General features: G+C 50.3%; 6 protein-coding genes across 6 annotated transcripts; 3 read left to right on the top strand and 3 right to left on the bottom strand.

The window, feature by feature from the left end:
• Positions 1 to 2,975: 2,975 nt before the first annotated feature.
• Positions 2,976 to 4,267, bottom strand: P170DRAFT_451772 (uncharacterized protein; the record flags this gene model as incomplete). The annotated part of the gene is made up of 2 exons (XM_024851219.1): positions 2,976 to 3,696; positions 4,152 to 4,267. The coding sequence occupies 2 exons, from the start codon at positions 4,265 to 4,267 to the stop codon at positions 2,976 to 2,978; spliced, it is 837 nt and encodes a 278-aa protein (XP_024709067.1).
• A 4-nt stretch (positions 4,268 to 4,271) lies between these two features.
• P170DRAFT_431577 (MSF1 domain protein) lies at positions 4,272 to 5,607 on the bottom strand. The gene has a single exon (XM_024848068.1). It carries the CDS (start codon positions 5,494 to 5,496, stop codon positions 4,675 to 4,677), a length of 822 nt encoding a protein of 273 aa, XP_024709066.1. The 5' UTR covers positions 5,497 to 5,607; the 3' UTR covers positions 4,272 to 4,674.
• Positions 5,608 to 6,489: 882 nt separating this feature from the next.
• Positions 6,490 to 7,302, bottom strand: P170DRAFT_346133 (uncharacterized protein; the record flags this gene model as incomplete). Its single annotated transcript, XM_024843549.1, has 1 exon — positions 6,490 to 7,302. The coding sequence occupies one exon, from the start codon at positions 7,300 to 7,302 to the stop codon at positions 6,490 to 6,492; it is 813 nt and encodes a 270-aa protein (XP_024709065.1).
• A 481-nt stretch (positions 7,303 to 7,783) lies between these two features.
• tom70 (putative mitochondrial outer membrane translocase receptor (TOM70)) lies at positions 7,784 to 9,882 on the top strand (the record flags this gene model as incomplete). The annotated part of the gene is made up of 4 exons (XM_024852611.1): positions 7,784 to 8,105; positions 8,171 to 8,253; positions 8,324 to 9,569; positions 9,632 to 9,882. 4 exons carry the CDS (start codon positions 7,784 to 7,786, stop codon positions 9,880 to 9,882), a joined length of 1,902 nt encoding a protein of 633 aa, XP_024709064.1.
• Positions 9,883 to 11,310: 1,428 nt separating this feature from the next.
• On the top strand, positions 11,311 to 13,685 carry P170DRAFT_469249 (FHA domain protein; the record flags this gene model as incomplete). The annotated part of the gene is made up of 5 exons (XM_024852610.1): positions 11,311 to 11,326; positions 11,400 to 11,605; positions 11,703 to 11,835; positions 11,914 to 11,965; positions 12,017 to 13,685. 5 exons carry the CDS (start codon positions 11,311 to 11,313, stop codon positions 13,683 to 13,685), a joined length of 2,076 nt encoding a protein of 691 aa, XP_024709063.1.
• Positions 13,686 to 16,561: 2,876 nt separating this feature from the next.
• P170DRAFT_4260 (uncharacterized protein) lies at positions 16,562 to 17,363 on the top strand. The gene is made up of 2 exons (XM_024847682.1): positions 16,562 to 16,914; positions 16,989 to 17,363. The coding sequence occupies exons 1-2, from the start codon at positions 16,766 to 16,768 to the stop codon at positions 17,236 to 17,238; spliced, it is 399 nt and encodes a 132-aa protein (XP_024709062.1). The 5' UTR covers positions 16,562 to 16,765; the 3' UTR covers positions 17,239 to 17,363.
• The last annotated feature ends 369 nt before the right edge of the window (positions 17,364 to 17,732 follow it).

Genomic DNA, 17,732 nt, shown 5'->3' with positions numbered 1-17,732 from the left:
AGCGCCCCTCCGTCACATATTTCGGCCCTGGTGCCCTTCCAGGGCCCGGAGGGGCCAATGAGGGGCCGTACATTGCCAGCCACACTGCAACTTGAGATTCCGCTAGTAAACTATCTGACCTCGGTATTGTAATCCGCCGGTTTTGTCTTATTTTAGGCATTTCTTTTTCTTTTTTCTGTTTTTCTTTTTTCATTTAATTGATTTTGGATTTCTTTTTGCCGGGCTGGTTTTCTTCTTCTTTGCCCCCTCTCGCTGCCTCCTTCTGCTGCGTGCGGGCATCACTGCCTACTTGACGAACACGGAGTCTGTCGGCACTTGCGACCTTCCTGAGTGAGTGCAATAGTGCGAGAACCATACAGGCGACTCCATCGGCCCTATGGGTAGCTCCGAAGTTTCCATTCCATCTATTGTACCTTGAAACAGCGACACTTGACCCCGGTGCTAGTACCGAGAAGGCAGTGATAGGACACTTTATCCATCCATCCATCCATAAAATCCATAAAATTCATTCGGATTCATTACGGAGGATTTCCTACGGTCCTGGGTATGATTGCGTCGTATTTCTTACTATCTATGGCGTAGGACTCCTGCCTGGAGACCGGGTTGCACCACGAACTCCACGGTCTCAGTCGTATCATCATCATAAATCATAATCACGAGCCTCAGGGAATCATTGTTGGCTGATGGGCCAAATCCGAGTCCCAGCTACTACTCCGTAAGAAGCCATCCTCCGGCCTCCGTCAGTGATGCTGCACCAAACAGGGCTTACCGGCGAACTAGTACTGACACTACTGTACAGTTCATACTAGTGTTCCAAATTGATATCCGCCCCTCTTGGTGACCCCTAGGCTCACTGGTCACTGGTTCGAGAGACATCTTTTGGTCGGATTATGTGCAGCGCTGTTGCCACCTGTTGGATTTCAGCCGTACTGTCGACAGGGTAGTCCAATGATAATCGGCACGATCGCAATCACGAGGGCGATAAGTACTGATGGCGATGCCGATGCGACTGCTGCGTATCTCTGCGGCTTCTGCATGTTCTTCTGGCGGATGACACATCGCCTGGTATTCTTGGCATCGATCGATACCGACGGTTCCGTAAGGTACCGTTGGGGAAGGAAGGGAAATTTGATCCCATCAAAAGTCGAAATTAAAAAAAAAAGAAAAAATCAAATAAAACAAGGATTTACGGAGTATGGAGTACCTCGAGATAATGTCACGACCTGAAAAAATAAAATAAAATAAAATAAAATTACAAAATTAACCCCATCATGCGGATAACCTCTCCATCTATCTTCATCCAAGAATTGGACCTACTCCGTCAGTCAAAATTTTCACGACTAAAGCGCCCCGGTGCTTCTCTATTGAGCATGCCAGACGACCACGGTTCCTATCCTGCTTTCCTATCTAGCGATAGTTCGTCGGACTTCCAACGGCGTGTGCTCTAGTCTTCGCTTCATCCCTGGATCCGAGGTCCCAGCGCCGACAATGGTAGTAATGATTATCAAGTACTAATCCGAATACTACCCTGGTACGGAGTAGCTGGTGATTGCCGAGATACCACGCTCATCATCGCTGGCATTTGATCGTCGCGCATCGTTTACGACTGTTGAGTGGTACTGTTCCAGGTTGCTGTTGACAGTTCCCTTCACGTTCTGCCAAGAAAGAACCTTCAATTTTCGGTATAGTATCCGTCGTTTAAAGCGAACTCGAACTCGATCATCGCCGAGGTCGAAGTCCCATCAATATCCGAGTTGAACCCCCTCGCGTGCACAAGAGCGGAGTAGAACACGGAGAATCCAGCTCTAGTCCCATCACACCGCAAGCTAGAAAAGAAAATCCCTAGTAAACATTAACATTCACTCCTACTACTCCCTAGTCACACGGGACTAGTACTCCAGACTATAGGGTTTGCGCGCGCATTCCGACCTGGTTTTACATGCATTGGCACGGGCGACCAGCTGGTCATCGGAGCCAACCCTCTCCTCCGTTCTGCATACTACGGAGTAGTGTTGTAGCCAAATCCTTATCAGGAAATCCAGGAGTCGAGTCCTCGTTACACAATGCACGATCAAAGGGATCTGAATGTATGTATGTACGCTCTGGCCGTTTCCTGCCCTGCGGCCGTAATGCATGTTGCACGGAGGATGGGCATAAAGGACAAAAAAAAAAAAAAAAAAAAAACCACGCTCATAGGCCAAAGGGGCTCATGAGGTCATCTGTTCGGCCTTCTCAACTGCGTCATAGGGAAATCCCGTAATGATTAGCAATTTAGCCCGGCCAATCCGCGGACGCTAAACTGCCTTCGCCGAAAGAATGTAAATCAGTGTCAGATTCAGGGTGTCGATTGCCAGGCCCTTGACGGAGTACCGACTTACTCCGCGGAGTGCCTTCACTGCTATCTAGTATTGGCAGTCTACAGGTCCTCCGTAGGATACGAGCCACTCGCCTGGAAGGATATAGGGCAAGCAAATCGCGACACGTCTCGGGAACTTAACCATAGACGAGGACGAGAATTGTGTTCCTCTGCACTTGGCGGCAGTGGGTAGGACCCAGATTAATATCCGACAAGCCCGCCATCCAATGATGTCTCTGCGCGTTGGGTCTCTTTGGGCAGGGAAACCTGTTCCTTATGCCGCAATCAAACCTTGCGTCATGATCTCGAGGCCGGGAGGGTCACTCCGCGTTACTCAATTCAGCAATCTGTTGCGGTGCTGGCATGCATCAATTTAGGTCCTACTCCGAAATTGAGACCTCATATCCGTCTCAATCGCCCGATGTTTCAATAAATAGTGGGATTTTGGCGACTACTAGATAAAATAAAACATGTCGTTCCCCCTGTCGGTGAAGCCGGTGGCAGACAGCCCTCCTTTTTTCAATAATAGATAATATACGGAGTATAAATCCCTTGCTCGTAAAAGTGATCCATTTTGCGCCAATTAGACGGAATAAGCTGCCATCCTTGCGCCCCCTGGTTACAACGACCGACCATGTTTTTTCTCAAGCGCATGCACACGCGACTTCATGATTGCGACCGAATCAGCGATGGATCGGGTCAGTCTGCGGACCTTGGCCATTTCCCTTGATCTGTTCCTCTCTGCGACAATCACAACCTTGCGCACCGTTTCAAGCTCTGCAACCTCCATGTCGGTTAGTTCGCGGGCGTAGGATTTATTGGTCTGGGTGTTTCTTTCGAGGTTAGAGATCTTCGTAACTGCTTTAACTAGGGGCAACATCGAGGTCAAGTGGTAGGTAAGCCATGATGCATGCTCAGGCGTGGCCCCCTGGTAGCCCCAAATCCGATCCATGGCCTCTGCGCGCTGTCGGAATTTCTTGAGACTCTGCGCCCCATTGGGCACGGGTGCCACATTTTCCTCCCAGTTAATGTCCGGAAGTTTCATGGTGTCGTTCTTGTAGCAGCCGTTGTCGTGGCTATCCCTCGACTTTCTCCAGTGTTCATACTGCTGCAACTCGTATGGTGTCAAATTTGCTTTTGCTATGCTGTCTAGGCTTCTCGGATTCTGTGAAGCCACCTTCAAGCCTGTGTAGAGTGCGAGACTGTTTCCCTCACTGACTTCTCTAGCGAGGTCCTGCATCTTTCGAGATGTCATTTCAAGGTCATCAATATCTTCCGGAACAGGAAGAAGCCTGAAATTCTGGCTCAGGTTGAGCAGATCGATAGAGTTCAGGGGATTCCTTGCGGACGAGGATGATTCAGCAGAGTAATAATCGCCCTCTTGGTCTTCCCTTTCCCGCTTGATTCCGCGAGTCGGAAGTTGGCGCTCCATCCTTTCCTGAAGGCGTTCGTGTTAGAACTATACTCCGGAATGAGCGCTAGAGAGGCTTGGTGTTGAGAGTGTACTCAACGGAAAATGAATGTCCACCTTCTGACGTCTTGAATCTTTCTTTGATCCGCAAAGATTGTGCAATTGTGAGATAATGCACGACCAAGTTGACTATAGTCTCAAACAGAACTGAAAATTTCGGAATGACCCTCTGTGCAATCCTTAGGCTCGTCCGTCTTGGAGATGGCTCGCTTCATCCAAGCATTTGTATCAAGACGAGACATTCACATTGGGACTCATGTTCAGTATCAACGGGTTCTTCGGAGCTCTCTTGGTCTCGATAGATATGTTGTACCCCATAAAGACCTCAATTGAGCAGTATGTTGTTTGTTGTTGTGAGTGGTCGCTGTTTCCGTGTTGGGCGACTGATGTTTTACTGGGATTACTAAGGTGAATGTCGGTTGATCAGCAAATAGTATCATTTCTGTTTTTGATTCCTAAGAGAAGAAAAAATTGATGAAATGAAACCAACCCCTTGGTCTTCCTTGACTTTCCAATATATATAGTACAGTTGTCACCACCATGTGAACTTTCAGTCGACCGTCCTTCTTTTTTCCTAATATACAAGCAATTTTGTTCCCTCTTGAGTACACGATCAACAAAAGGAGACAGGAGTAGGGTCAAACCAAAACAAAAGATAAAATAAAAAATCAGAGTGAAGAAATGCAGCATGACAATGAGGCTGTCGGCATAAACTGACAGCGATGGCTAATAAGTCATGTCAAGATGTAGGAGAGTGTCCGTGATAAAACCAAAACGCCATAACACCGCGCTCGAAGATTGCACAAATAGTTCTCTGCAGATTCGCTCTATTAGCATTAAGCCATGTTCAGTTGTCGTCGTCATCCATATGCGCATGGTCCTTGAGGCCATTGCCCCGGAGCCAGACGCGCTTCCAGGGACCTTCTCCGCCAAAGGCTGCCTCGCGATCCTGGCGCATTCCCTCGAGAACACCAACAATTCCGCCATTTCGCAGGCGTTCCAGCACAACGTTCATGCCCTGCTTGCTTTTGAGCACGGCATCTCGGGTTCTGTTGACACCGATGAGCTCAATTGTTCGCTGAATGCCGGCCGTTGATAATGACGAGAAAAAACCCTTCTTCGGAGCCTCCTCATCGGCATCACCGGCGTGATCAACACTGTGTTCAGCTCGTTTCTTGTTTCCCAGGAGCTTTCCCTGTCCAAGTCGGGACCGGAACGTGACCGTTGTCTTGACCGTCGTCTGCTCACTGATCTTGTCGTCGAGAGACAGTCCCTGCAGGTTTTCAAGCGCCCCCTCAATCGATTGGCGCTGATAGACCTGCTTCTCGACGACACTCAGGATGCCAGTCCATTCCATGTTGCGTGATTCCGTTTCCATCCAGCCCTCCTTGGCGTCAACGACGGTGTTTTCCAGGATATAACTTTGGCCGGAGTGATCCGAGCCTCCCATGCCTTTCGGCAGCAATTTGAGGATACCCGACGGAACCTTGGATTTCTTCAGATGGAGACGCGTTGTGTGAAGGCGCTCGGTTTTGGGGTCAACGTATCGATCAATAACGTCGGTCGTAAGGACATGGCGAGAATACGGGTTCGGATAGCGGAGGAAGTAGGCTAAAGAGACGGCAGGGAAGGAGTAGTCGTAGGTGAACACATTCTCGAAGAACTTCATTGTTGCAGAGGCATATAGAAAGCGTGTAGAATGGGATTCTGGGGAGGGATGAAGCTGCAGTGGCGGTGGGATGATGGGGATGGTCTGAACTGCTGGGTGCTCGTCTGCGCAATGGCTTTTCTCAGTGGTCGGGCAATAATTCTGCTCGGGTCCGACCGTCCGAACCTCCTTTCAGAGGCCGCGATTCTGTCAGCTTCCGTCGGCGCTAGTCCCGTTCGGTAATGCGGGGAGCCGATCACGTGTGTTGCTGACCAACTGGCGCTGCAGCTTCGTTTCTACGGAGTAGACGCTCTCCTCTACTTCGCGATCAAGAGGCGGGGTTGCCAGAGATCTCGTGTCCTTCTACAGATAGTCATCTTATTCCTCATCCTCGTAACTGGCCAGGGTCCTGGGCAAGGCGCAGTATCCGAACCTGAACAGCCCATGCATTGCCACCTGAAAACCGGATCTATTACGCAACTACACAGCATCTCCGCAGCATTGCATGTGCAGATACGACCGAGGTAGAGGTATCGGTCTACCTGCTGTAAAACAAGGGGTGGCATTGTGTTCCTGCTGTGTTGGTTGCACTCAATTGCTGAAATACAAGCGTATCCAGTGTCGACAATCTCTATAGTGTGGTTCATAGAATATATATAATGCCGCTATTTCAAGCTCGTTTTTAAGCAAGAATTGTTGCACAATAAAGCATACTATTGCCAGGACATTGCATTACTTTCTTTAATTATATAGTGAACACAGTGAGATTGATTTAGTAGTGGAGAAGAAAAACATAAGAAAAAGGAGAGAAGATTCAAGAAGGGACTGGGAATGGAGGCCTAATGGCTATGCGCCCTCGAGAATTCGGCAACTTTCCTGCGTAACAAAACCTGGCCGGTTTCCCTGTGGCAAGTTATTAGAATTGATTATTTACATTCAATCGTTCTATTTAATCATGGCCTGATCTAGGATCTCTCATTCTCTCTGAAGGGTTAGTACCGAACCAACATGATCCTATCCTTTAAGCACAACTATCCCACGAATGAAACCGCGAGCTCCATTGCTGAGCCAGCACTCTTCCCCGTCAATCAGATCCGTAGCTCGAATGATCTTTTCGGTGCAAAACCCCTGAGCCAACGCGTAGCGTCTCGTTGTGCCCGCATTGCCACCGCTGGAGAGGGGTGGTGTGATCCAATCTGGTCCGATCGCTTGACCCGCACGGTCGTCGGTCTCAGATACTGACTCCTTGCGCCTAAAATATGGCGTCGTGATGCTTCCCTCCATAATTTCGCCCTGTGGGTTCACAACTAGCACCTCAGCCTGCTCCTGCGGAGATTGGATTCCCGAACGAAGGCGCGCAGAGGTATAATCATCCCGCGCAGTGGTCTTATGTGTAGTAAACGCGGAGGGAGTGGTAGGTTGTGTGTCTACATAGACACGCCATGGGCTCGACGAGGTGTTCGTTTCGGAAGGGACGAGAAGACCTGAGAGATCAATTGTTGTCGTCGGGTTGGCCTCGACCGTGCCGACTCCATGCTGGTCAATCACGATCCGGAGACGCCACGGTTTCGTCTTGTCCGGTATGAACGTGTCGAGAAACTGGAGGAACTGATCTCTATCTTTCTCAAGGAATTCTATCGCGGCTTGCCATTTGAAACATTGCGCTGCGCTGAGGAGACGGTCTTGATGGTACGGGAGGAGGTAATACGGTGTGCACAGGGTATCGGGATACGACTCTGAGGGAGATGCCCTGAGCACATTCGGAAGTGCGGGATCGTAGCGAAGGGTTGATATAATTTGAAATGAGCTGGCCATTTCCTTGTCCATTGTCAGTTGTCGATATATTTCCTGGTCGACTTGACGAGAAGAGGGAACAGGACTGGCAATTCTTCCCGACCTGGCGGTTTCCTAAGCGATCACTGGTATCTTGTTAGCTTGCAAGTCTTTCGAGAATTCGGTCATAGACTGTAATCTGGTGGATAAGCCGTCCAGGGCAATTAGAACTCCGGTGCTCTGACCCTGTTGACGATGTTGTGGAGAAAACAGGGAGCTGGGCATCCCTTTGCGGCGGATGTGATTGGTCTGGGAGCTCGGAAAGCCACTGCGTCGCCGGAACCTCGCAACGCATAACTTTTCAATCCTCCAACTCCTGCCGACAAGTTCCTGCCGTGCACCCTGGACCAGTCAGTGTTTCCCTCTTCCTTTCCCGTTCTTCGCCCGTCTCGACTGCATTGAGTGCCTGCATGGTAAACTGACTGACTCAACGTAGAGGATAAAAGGAAAAGGAATTCACAAAAACCGGGTCATCATGTCGAACGAATCGCCGTTGCCTCAACCCGCGAAGAACATCGTTGTCGACACTGCTTCGCTTCCCGCCTCTTCCTCAGCGTCGGTATGGGACCGCGTTTCGAAATGGGTGTCGGAAAATAAGGCTCTGGTTTACACCATTGCCGGTGTGGCCGTCGTCGTGACCAGCGCTGGTGTCGTCTACTATCTCTCCGACACCGGCCGACCGGCTCAAGCTCCTGCGCCCGCGGAGAAGAAGAAGAGCAAGAATCAGCGACGGAAGGAGAAGGAGAGGAAGAAGGCCGAGGAGGAAAAGAAGGCCAAGGCTTCCTCTGTCCAGGACGGTATGTCGATTGAACGCGTCCCCGCCCGACAAAACACCGCGAGAACCGGGCTGACGATGTCCCAGAATCTGCAGCAAAGAAGGCCGAGGAGCCCGCCGAAGAGATCCCGGAGGTTGATGAAGCCACGGTCGGAGAGCTTTCGGAAGAGGTAAGTCGCCTTGATCTCTGACACCTTTCGGCTTCTTGGCTTCCCGCGGGCGCTGATTTCGGGATTACAGACAAGGAAGAGCTACGCCGCCAAGCTGAAGGCTGCCGGCAACAAGGCCTACGGCTCCAAAGAGTACAACAAAGCGATTGATCTTTACGGAAAGGCTATCATTTGCAAGCCCGACCCCGTCTTCTACTCCAACCGCGCTGCCTGCTACAACATCTTGTCGGAATGGGAGAAGGTCATCGAGGACACGAGCGCCGCTCTCGCCATGGATAGCGAATATGTCAAGGCCCTGAACAGGCGAGCGATCGCATATGAGCACCTGGAGAAGTACAGCGAGGCCCTTCTGGACTTCACTGCTAGCTGCATCATCGACGGCTTCTCCAATGAAGTCAGCCGCAACGCTCTTGAGCGACTCTTGAAGAAGGTGGCTGAGCAGAAGGGCAAGGCTATTGTCGAGGCCAAGGGTAAGAAGCTCCCTAGTCCGACATTTGTGTCCAACTACCTTCAGAGCTTCCGCCCCCAGCCTCTCCCCGAGGGTCTCGAGGAGTCCGTCGAACTGAGCGAGGATTCTGGCAAGGGCCTGCTGCGCAAGGGTCTGATTGCTATGGCTAAGAAGACGGGTGACGGATACGAAGAGGCATCTGCTGCGTTTGAGAAGGCTCTGGAAGTTGGTGACTTGGGTGAATTCGAGGCCTTGGCCCTCAACCTGAGAGCCACCTTCACCTACCTTTCGGGTAACGCGCAGTCGGCCCTGCTCGACCTTAACAAGAGCGTTGAACTGCAACCTTCCCTGGTGCAGAGCTACATCAAGCGTGCTAGCTTGCACCTGGAACTTGGAAACAAGGACTCCGCCGCCGACGACTTTGAGCTCGCCATCTCCCACAACAAGGACGACCCCGACATCTACTACCACCGTGCCCAGCTCCACTTCATCCTTGGTGAATTTGCCGAGGCCGCCAAGGACTACCAGAAGTCCATCGATCTCGACCGTACCTTCATCTACTCTCACATTCAGCTGGGTGTGACGCAGTACAAGATGGGATCCGTTGCGTCTGCCATGGCTACCTTCAGACGGTCCGTGAAGAACTTCGAGGATGTGCCCGACGTTTACAACTACTATGGAGAGCTTCTTCTTGACCAGCAGAACTTCTCCGAGGCCATCGAGAAGTTCGACAAGGCCGTGGAGATGGAGAAGCAGAGCAAGCCTTTGGGTATCAATGTCCTGCCGCTTATCAACAAGGCTCTCGCCCTCTTCCAGTGGAAGGGTGACTTCCCCGAGGCCGAGAACCTGTGCAAGAAGGCTTTGATCAGTAAGTGTCATCCATGAACCCTCCGTTCCAAGTCGAGTTACGGATTACTGACCGGACTACAGTTGACCCCGAGTGTGATATTGCCGTGGGAACCATGGCCCAGCTTCTGCTGCAGCAGGGTAAGGTTTCGCAGGCGCTCAAGTACTTTGAGCGGGCGGCGGAGCTTGCTCGCACCGAGGCCGAGATCATCAACGCTATCTCATATGCCGAGGCGACCCGGACGCAACTGGAAGTGCAGGAGAAATACCCTCAGCTCGCCGCGCGTCTCTCGAACATGAGTGCTGGCGGCTTTGGCGGCGCCCCAGGCTTGTAAAAAGAAACCCAAAAGAAACCTCCGAAGAAGCAGTCTTTTCTTTGCCCAAGTTTGTGAGATGACCATGAGCCATTAGTTGGATTAATGTTTTGTTTCTCTTTTGTTCTTCTCTCTCCCTCTCTCTTCTTGGCCATCTTCGGGCCAAAAAGTGGGTAAGTGCTAGTTCAAGCCTGATTCTTATTCCTTTTCTTGTCGGTCTGATATGTCGGGGCGCCGGGGACCATTCGTTGCCTATGTATTTACTATATCTTTGGGGATTTCGTGTTCTGTTATTATTATTTTTTCTTTTCTTTTCTTATTTTTCTCTTTCTTCTTTCTTCTTACTTCGTGTTTTCTTTTCTCTCGGATCCCGTCCCATTCGTCGTGTCTTTCATGACGGTTGTTAGTTCTCCCATCCTGCTGCACGGGACGATTCTATGTATAGGAAGAATGGCGGGAAGGGACCAGGACGGTCGATTGGGTGCATTTCCTTTGTTTTGAGGCTTGATGCTTGGCTGCGAGGTAGTAGAGGGCGGGGAGGTGGAACCACACTGTACCATAGCGAATGCCCGCGAGCATTACTCTTTGTTTGGGCTATATTTACGTAGCTCCAGTATACTTCAACAGGAGTTCCGGGCATCTCCGCAGCGTCCCGTAATCCCGCCGTAATGGGCGTGTCCACCTGACGGCAACCCCACTTGCGGCCTATCAGTTTATCGCTCATTCACCATCGATCTGTTCCATCGGTCACCTTTTCTGCTGTCAGAGGGGTTCCTAGTGTTTGCTCCTGCTCATCTCCTCTGACTTAGTTTGCTGTTCTTCTGTCTTCTATTGGGCATCCTTGGTGGATTGCAAACGGTTTCGGTTTCGATGTTACTCGCCGTGTCCATCTGACGTAACGCTCTTCAACCTCCGCATTGCTGCAGCGGCCTCCTTTGACACCGTCGATTCCCGTACCTTCAAGGCCTAATCAAAGCCCCGAATCCCTATCAAACCTGTCGTTGGGATCTGGAAAACAAGTCGGTTCCCCCCCCCAGCCATTTGTCGGACAGACGGACTGCTTCTCCCTGGCAGTCTTGGACTGTACGACTTGAGTTGCCTAGCAGCGGTACCCCGTGGTGGTCCACGTTGCTCCCTGCCTGACAGCGACCGTCCGCAGAGGTAGGTACACTTCACTGCCCCTCCCAGCTGTTATCCTTCCCTCGATTCCACGTCACTCTGTCTTCCCACCTCCCCATCGTTGGTCTGTTTCGATTTGGCGGCTTAGGACGTAGTGTCCTGGACACTCTCTTTACACGGCCCGTTGCTCGACTTCATCCTACGAGATTAGCTGCCGGTACATGCAGTGTCGTTCCTATTGGGACACTCGCTCATACATCTCTGACAGAACTCGATATATCCCTGAACTGACTTGGCTATCGTTATCGTTTCAGCATTAAATACACCGGCATGGACGGAAAACGGGGTGAGTGTTGTTGCTATTCTCTGACACCCTGAACTCGACACATCTGATCTGACTCATTCTGCTTGTGTTACAGTGGTGGTGACCCTTCACACTTTCAGCCTGGCTGATTCCTTCCCATACCGCTCCTTGACCTTCACCTCCGACAAGGATCATGTCGAAATCGGCCGTGCCTCCAAGCGTGAGGCGAAGAACCTCACTCCGACCGAAAAGAACGGCCTCTTCGACTCCCGAGTCATGTCAAGAAATCATGCGAAGATGTGGGCGTGCTTGGATAAAAAGGTACGATGTACCATGAGGATCGGGGGCTATGCACGCCTATGCACATAGCCCTGAAAACGAGAATTCATCTCAGCTAACTTGCTATGATCATATTCAGGTTGTCTACATCTGCGATGATGGTTCCATGCATGGCACCCGGGTAAATGGCAGGAAACTTGACGTCGATGACGAAGCCCCGATTAAAACCGGGGATTTGCTGGTTTTTGGAACAGAGGTTACTCGTGGTCATGGTGAGTGAACCTTTGAGCTTCCGATTGTTGTCATGTTAAATTTCTGGAATAAGCACTGACCAGTTTGTTGTCTTCTAGAAACCTTCCCCCCATTGTCAGTTCGCTGTGAATGCCAATGGTTTGGTTTTGAGTATGTTATGCAATTTGTGGCCTGTTCTATATATACTAACGGGAAGAAAAGGGAAAACAAAGCTGCACCATCTAGCAAGGTCAATAAAACTAAAGTGGCCACCAACACGTTTTGTGTTCCTGACGATGATGATGATGACGACGACGACGACAATGATATTGAAATTACTGGCCAACCGGCCCCAGTGATATCCACCGTTGAAAGCAGCTCTGACTCTGAAGATGATTCGGAAGATGGATCGGTTGTTGAAGTCCTCTCTCCACTGACTAGCTCGCTTAAGGAAATCGATGGCGGAGTCAAAGGTGGCTCCCAGCAGATGCCCATCGAGATCGATGGCGAGCAAAACGGTCAACCTCTCGCGACCCCTAGAATGACACCCTCCTCGAATGAGGGCGCCCTTGCAGAGGCAGATGGCGAAGCTCGGGATCAGCCGGATGATAGCGGTGATTCTGAGCTGGATTCCATGCTGGATTACTCTGAAGGTGATTTGGCCTCCCAATCGGAGGATGATGAATCGGGATCCGATGAAGACTCAATGTCCGACTCGTCTTTTGAATCCGATATTGAATTGTCAGATGCAGACGGTCTCTCCCTCACAGTGCCCATCCCGCCATTCCCAGAGAATCGAAAACCAGCCCAAGCCGACGCCTCCAGTGGCGACAAAGAGAATGCGGGCACCCATTCAAATCGCCAAAGATTTACGGTGCCGGGTATAGGGCGAGATGCCACCGCCGAGCTGCCTGCAGACCATCCCGTCGACGACAACATTGAGTTGCCTGGAATCCGCGGCGACGCCATGAACCCGAACCCGCAAAATCTCTTAGAGCCCGAGGTGATGCTGGCCGAACCCCCCGGCAAACCGGCTCCTGGCGTTTGGTCGTCTAGTCAACAACTGTATGCGAATGCCCACCTTCCTTTGCAACCATATGGCAGAATATTTGACCACTCGCTCACCGGGTTCCATTCAAACAGCTTTGGCCGAGCAGTAGAAGGGTGGCCGTCGCGTGGTAATCCCACCTCTCAATATGGCCAGCTAAGAAATGAGCAGATAGGCCCTGAGCTGGTTCTGAACGACACCTTAACCCCTTGTCCTCGTTATTATGATGGACCTTTCGCCCACTCAGCACCGACTGTACCCGGTAGACTGCCCGTGCCAGGTATCTCTAGAACGAACACTGTGATACCGGCTGTCTTCGCCAAGGAAGATATTTCAAACAATTCCGGCAGCGAGGGAATTAGCACTCACTCGAGACCGGACACCCGTCTGAGGATAGCTGACATTGTTTCGTCACCTCAACCGCCCACGCAAAAGGCACCCCGGAAGAGAAAGATAGCAGACGTGGAGAACAGTCCCTTAGACGTTCCACACTTACTGCTTCATAACTCATCTGCATTTGAGTACAATGCTTCGAACGAGAATTCGCTTGTCGGGATTGAACGTGAAGAAACTTGCCTTCCCGATGCCCAGCCACAACTTGACATGAATGGCACTGTAGATCCATGCACGCAACTCACAACCATGAGCCAGGCCAACGAGGCGAATTCAATCGAGGATTTGACCCACTCCGAACCACAGGATGAGCGACCATCCAAGCGGCTGAAGAAATCCGAGGCGTCAAACATTGGAAGCCATGCGACTACCGCAGTGGTCGGTGCTATGATAGGAGCTGTTGGCACTGTCGCTCTATTGGCCTCCCTTCCTTCCGATTACTTTATCTAGACAGGACACTGTACGGAGTGTGCTTCTTGCCCCCAATCTCTTTAAAAAGGTGGACTGACAATGTCTTTCTTGGCCTTCTTACCGTTACGATCTATTAAACGAACAATGACTTATGCACGGGAATAATTTCTTTTGTCGAACCTCTGTTTACTGGCTAGGGATATGCTCTCCTTTTCTTTTCTTTCTTTTTTCTTTTCCTTCTCATCTCTAATTTCAGGATTACCTGACCGAGACTGGGCGCGGCGATGAATACAACAGGACGCGCAATGCTTTGATGTAACCGAGTTGTGTTTAGGCAGGTAATAGCATTATTTGAAGTAAACTCTCGCCGTGCCTCTAACCGTACTTAAATCTATGTCTATAAGTCCCTCATGATCTTTGTTGTCGGCCAAGTGAAGAAGGGGGTCAGCTGACCGGGGCAGCGTCTTGTGCCCGCCAAAGTCGGCGGTGATTCTTCTCTTTCGTGCAACCTCAGCATGCTGGACTATGAGAGAGTAAGCGTTGTGACTCCACCACTACGAATCAGAATACTCCCTCAACTGCACGTTAAAGCATCGACATAATACATGTCTCATTCTATGAGCGATTCAGATCCGAACAGCTCGAAGTCACTGCCATCTAATCGTCACATCTACCCAAATCAAGATCCCAGTTCAGCGCGTGATTTCGGTCGGTTACTTGCAGGTCTGTTAGCCTCGAATAGGCTGGAAATACTTGCTCTTTTGCATGCCTATGCGATGATCAGTAGTCAGCAAGCCACTTTCTCGACAGCAGCTGAACAGTCGATTTGGCTTCGATTTCGGCTTGTGGCAGCAGCAAGTAATCTAGGAATGACCACACATGGGCGGCTGTAACCTTTCGGCTTTTTTTTTTTTTTTTTTTTTTTCTTCTTCTTCCAACTTGCTTCTAAGGAAAAAGAAAATTCCTCCGACTTCCTCGCTACTTATTCTTTTGCCTTTCTTGTTGCCTTCGAGAGATCGCGAATTTCAACCATATTAGTCCAGTCCACTCGTTTCCACCAATGGGTCAAGATGGTGACGGCCAATTAATTCTCAGTCGGCCGTGTCTGTCACCAAATGCATCGCACGAAGATTTAGAAATGATCACTTTGGATGGTCCTGTTTCATATTAAACCCAGGGATTCATATAACATGTGACCAATGTGCAGGCCAGAGCCCATCGAATGTTTGATTGGTCGGGCTTCGAGAAAGCCCATTCGATGAAGAAAAAATTTGCAAAAGTTGACACGAGATCACTGGGCTATTTCTGGAGCAATCACCGTGCTACGCATGCGATGGCAATTCCATGGCACCCTTAGCTAAACGGATACCTGCATGGCAGGCCATCAGTATCCATTCCTTAAACTGTACGAGACATGCATGTTGCTGTGTCGGAGGCTACCACGAGACCAATGTGTGTGAGGATTGTCCCCTTGCTGGCTCAGAGACTGACCACTCATCGCTTGCTCCGACTATCCGGTATTGGGGTCGCATGTCGGATGAAACATCCCTTGACACTCTAGGTGCAACGATACCGAAAATCGAACTTGATCTTAACGGATCTAAATTGCCTAGCCTATCTGGAAATCCAGTTGCACTATCGGCAGCGCTGCAGTAGCGTGAATCCTTCCGCCGTGGCATTGTCGGAAATCGCGGCGCAAATGCTGTTGGATCACAGGAGCGAGGGCCAAAAAGAAATCTTTGCTGAGACTTGTGGCAAGTAAGCCCGACGACTCACAGCCTTTCGGCCGTTAGAAGACCGAGAACGATGTATGCAGACCCACCGCCAGGGGATACTCTCGCGTTACTTACTTGGTGGTAGGCAGTTTCGTGCAAGATGAAATCCTCCCGGTTGCTCTTAACGCGGCAAGCTGGATTGTGCTCGGCGCAAATGCAAGGGCCTCTACTTCATGCTTTCTCCCCCAGTGTCACCGTGCCGTCCCGAATGGAAATGCAACCTGTACGATCTATACATGGGACCGAGGAATGATATCATGCTCGCATTAATTTCCTGCACCTATCCGTGGGCGACAGTCAATTGAAGATTCGAAGATGGTCATTCGGATTCATTATGGCGGTCAGGAAACCTGCGACCGCTTGCTGATCGTGCCGATTGCTCGTAGCTCGAGTAGCACGACTCTTGATGGCTGCCATGCGTTTCCGCTATTTTTTCCGTTTCATGGAATTTTTTGCTTGCTGTCACGTTGACTCACGACGGTCCCCTCCTTTTCTTTTCGCTGCCTTATTGCTTCGTGACTAAGACCAGTTGGATCTTCTGCAATTCAGATCCAGATGCAATTCAACTCGACGCGCCATAGGCGACCCTCGCAGCTGGGCTTGGTCCTGTTTGTAACCATCGGAACAAGGAGCCCAAGGTGGACCCAGCTCAATGGATCGCAGATGCCTCCTGGTTCCCACTCCTAGGGCATTTCCATTGTTTTATGACCGACAGGCATTGTGTTTTATTAATCTCGAATGTGCCTCCTGCATGGGAGGTTGCCTATGTGATCCTTCACATTCACCACGTCTTCATTGGCGCAGTCCAATGTGACCGACGATCAACGGTTCTGATTATTCCAGTAATGTCATGTCGGGCTCTTTCAATACCCGCCAGTACGATGGCTGGAATCCATCGGCACTACCGATGCGAAATTCGAGTTGGTGTTCCTTGACTCGAGTCCAGGTTGCACAATCTCTGAAAATATCGTCTTACGGCTTTCTACGGGGAGAATCTCGTTCGTCTGAGCAGGGAAAAGCCTGGTATAGGTGCAGTTCTTTCTTGCCATATCCATCTATCGCTTTGATTTAATCCTGCCTTTTTTCCCCTTTTCTTTTTCCCTGCGTTTGCCGCGCCCTGTCTCTTGAGGATTTGCTTTTTTTCTTTTTTAGTTTTTCTTTCATTAATTTCTTGAATCTTGATTTTTCTTTCCCTTTGATTTGCCGCGTCTCACGCATGATGGGTGCCCCTCAATCTATAAGAAGCGCTAATATGACTCCCATAAAGAAGGATCTGTGCCAAAGTCTATCTCAAACTAGATCCATTCCCATTCCCCATCTATAATCTATACTTCGGTTATCTTTATGCTCCTACCTCTGACATCAGAGAAGTCAATTCGTTCCACCATGGCTCATCAAGTAGTCTCCACTGTCCGCCTTGATCCAGAACATAACTCCTGCATTGGCGGAAGAACGGTCTTGACGTGCCGCCATTGTGCAGGTAATGCACCAAGGTATGCTTATATATCCCATTGTCAACATATATGGCCTTAAATGACCTAACATACTGTAGAGGATCGATCTGTAGTAGCTGCAGTGGTCGTGGCTTCAACATTTTTGTCTGCGCACATTGCAACCCGGCGGCTGCGGCCCAGGCGTCTACTCCCGATTCATCTACTCCAAATTCCCCGGCATCGCTGAGCAGAAGCTCCTCGACTTCATTGTCTCCCAAACGAGATCTGAGACATAACCAACCGTGGAAACGGTTTGAGGATGGCAATGACGGTCCCGGGGGTGGGAGAGTTGGAACCAATACCAATAGGCCTCGCGGCTCATAGATGGCCTGGGTGGGATGGATTCGCCTGCTATACAAACGAATTATGCGCTCGCTTTGCTTCTCATGCAGCGAGGAGCATTGAATGTTATATATTGTACTTTGATTGATGTTTGGGTTGGTCGGTCTGGCGCAGTGGAGTGGGCAGGGTAGCCATACAAGGGCTACTACATATCACGTGCCCTGTTTATCTTTTTGTTGCATCATGTTTGAGTGACGGTCTTGATTGCTATCTTTTGCTTTTCTGTTCAATATGCTATTCTATTTTGTTGTCACGATCTTATGTTGGATGCAATTCAATTTCTTCCGAGGCAAGCAGGCACAATCCAGCGAGGGGAACATAACATGCTTTTTGCATTTGATTTTACCCACCAAGGCAGCGCTAGCTAGTGTTAGTTCAAGCGCTGATGTCATTTGCGTCCTCCATTACTCCGTAATCGAACAATCCGGGGTAAAGACTAAGAGCGAGGAACGTGTCGACCGGATAAGCCGAGCCCC

This window comes from Aspergillus steynii (genome assembly GCF_002849105.1).
Source record: "Aspergillus steynii IBT 23096 chromosome Unknown P170scaffold_1, whole genome shotgun sequence".
Taxonomy (NCBI): Eukaryota; Fungi; Ascomycota; class Eurotiomycetes; order Eurotiales; family Aspergillaceae; genus Aspergillus; species Aspergillus steynii.
This window is presented reverse-complemented; position numbering and strand designations above follow the sequence as displayed.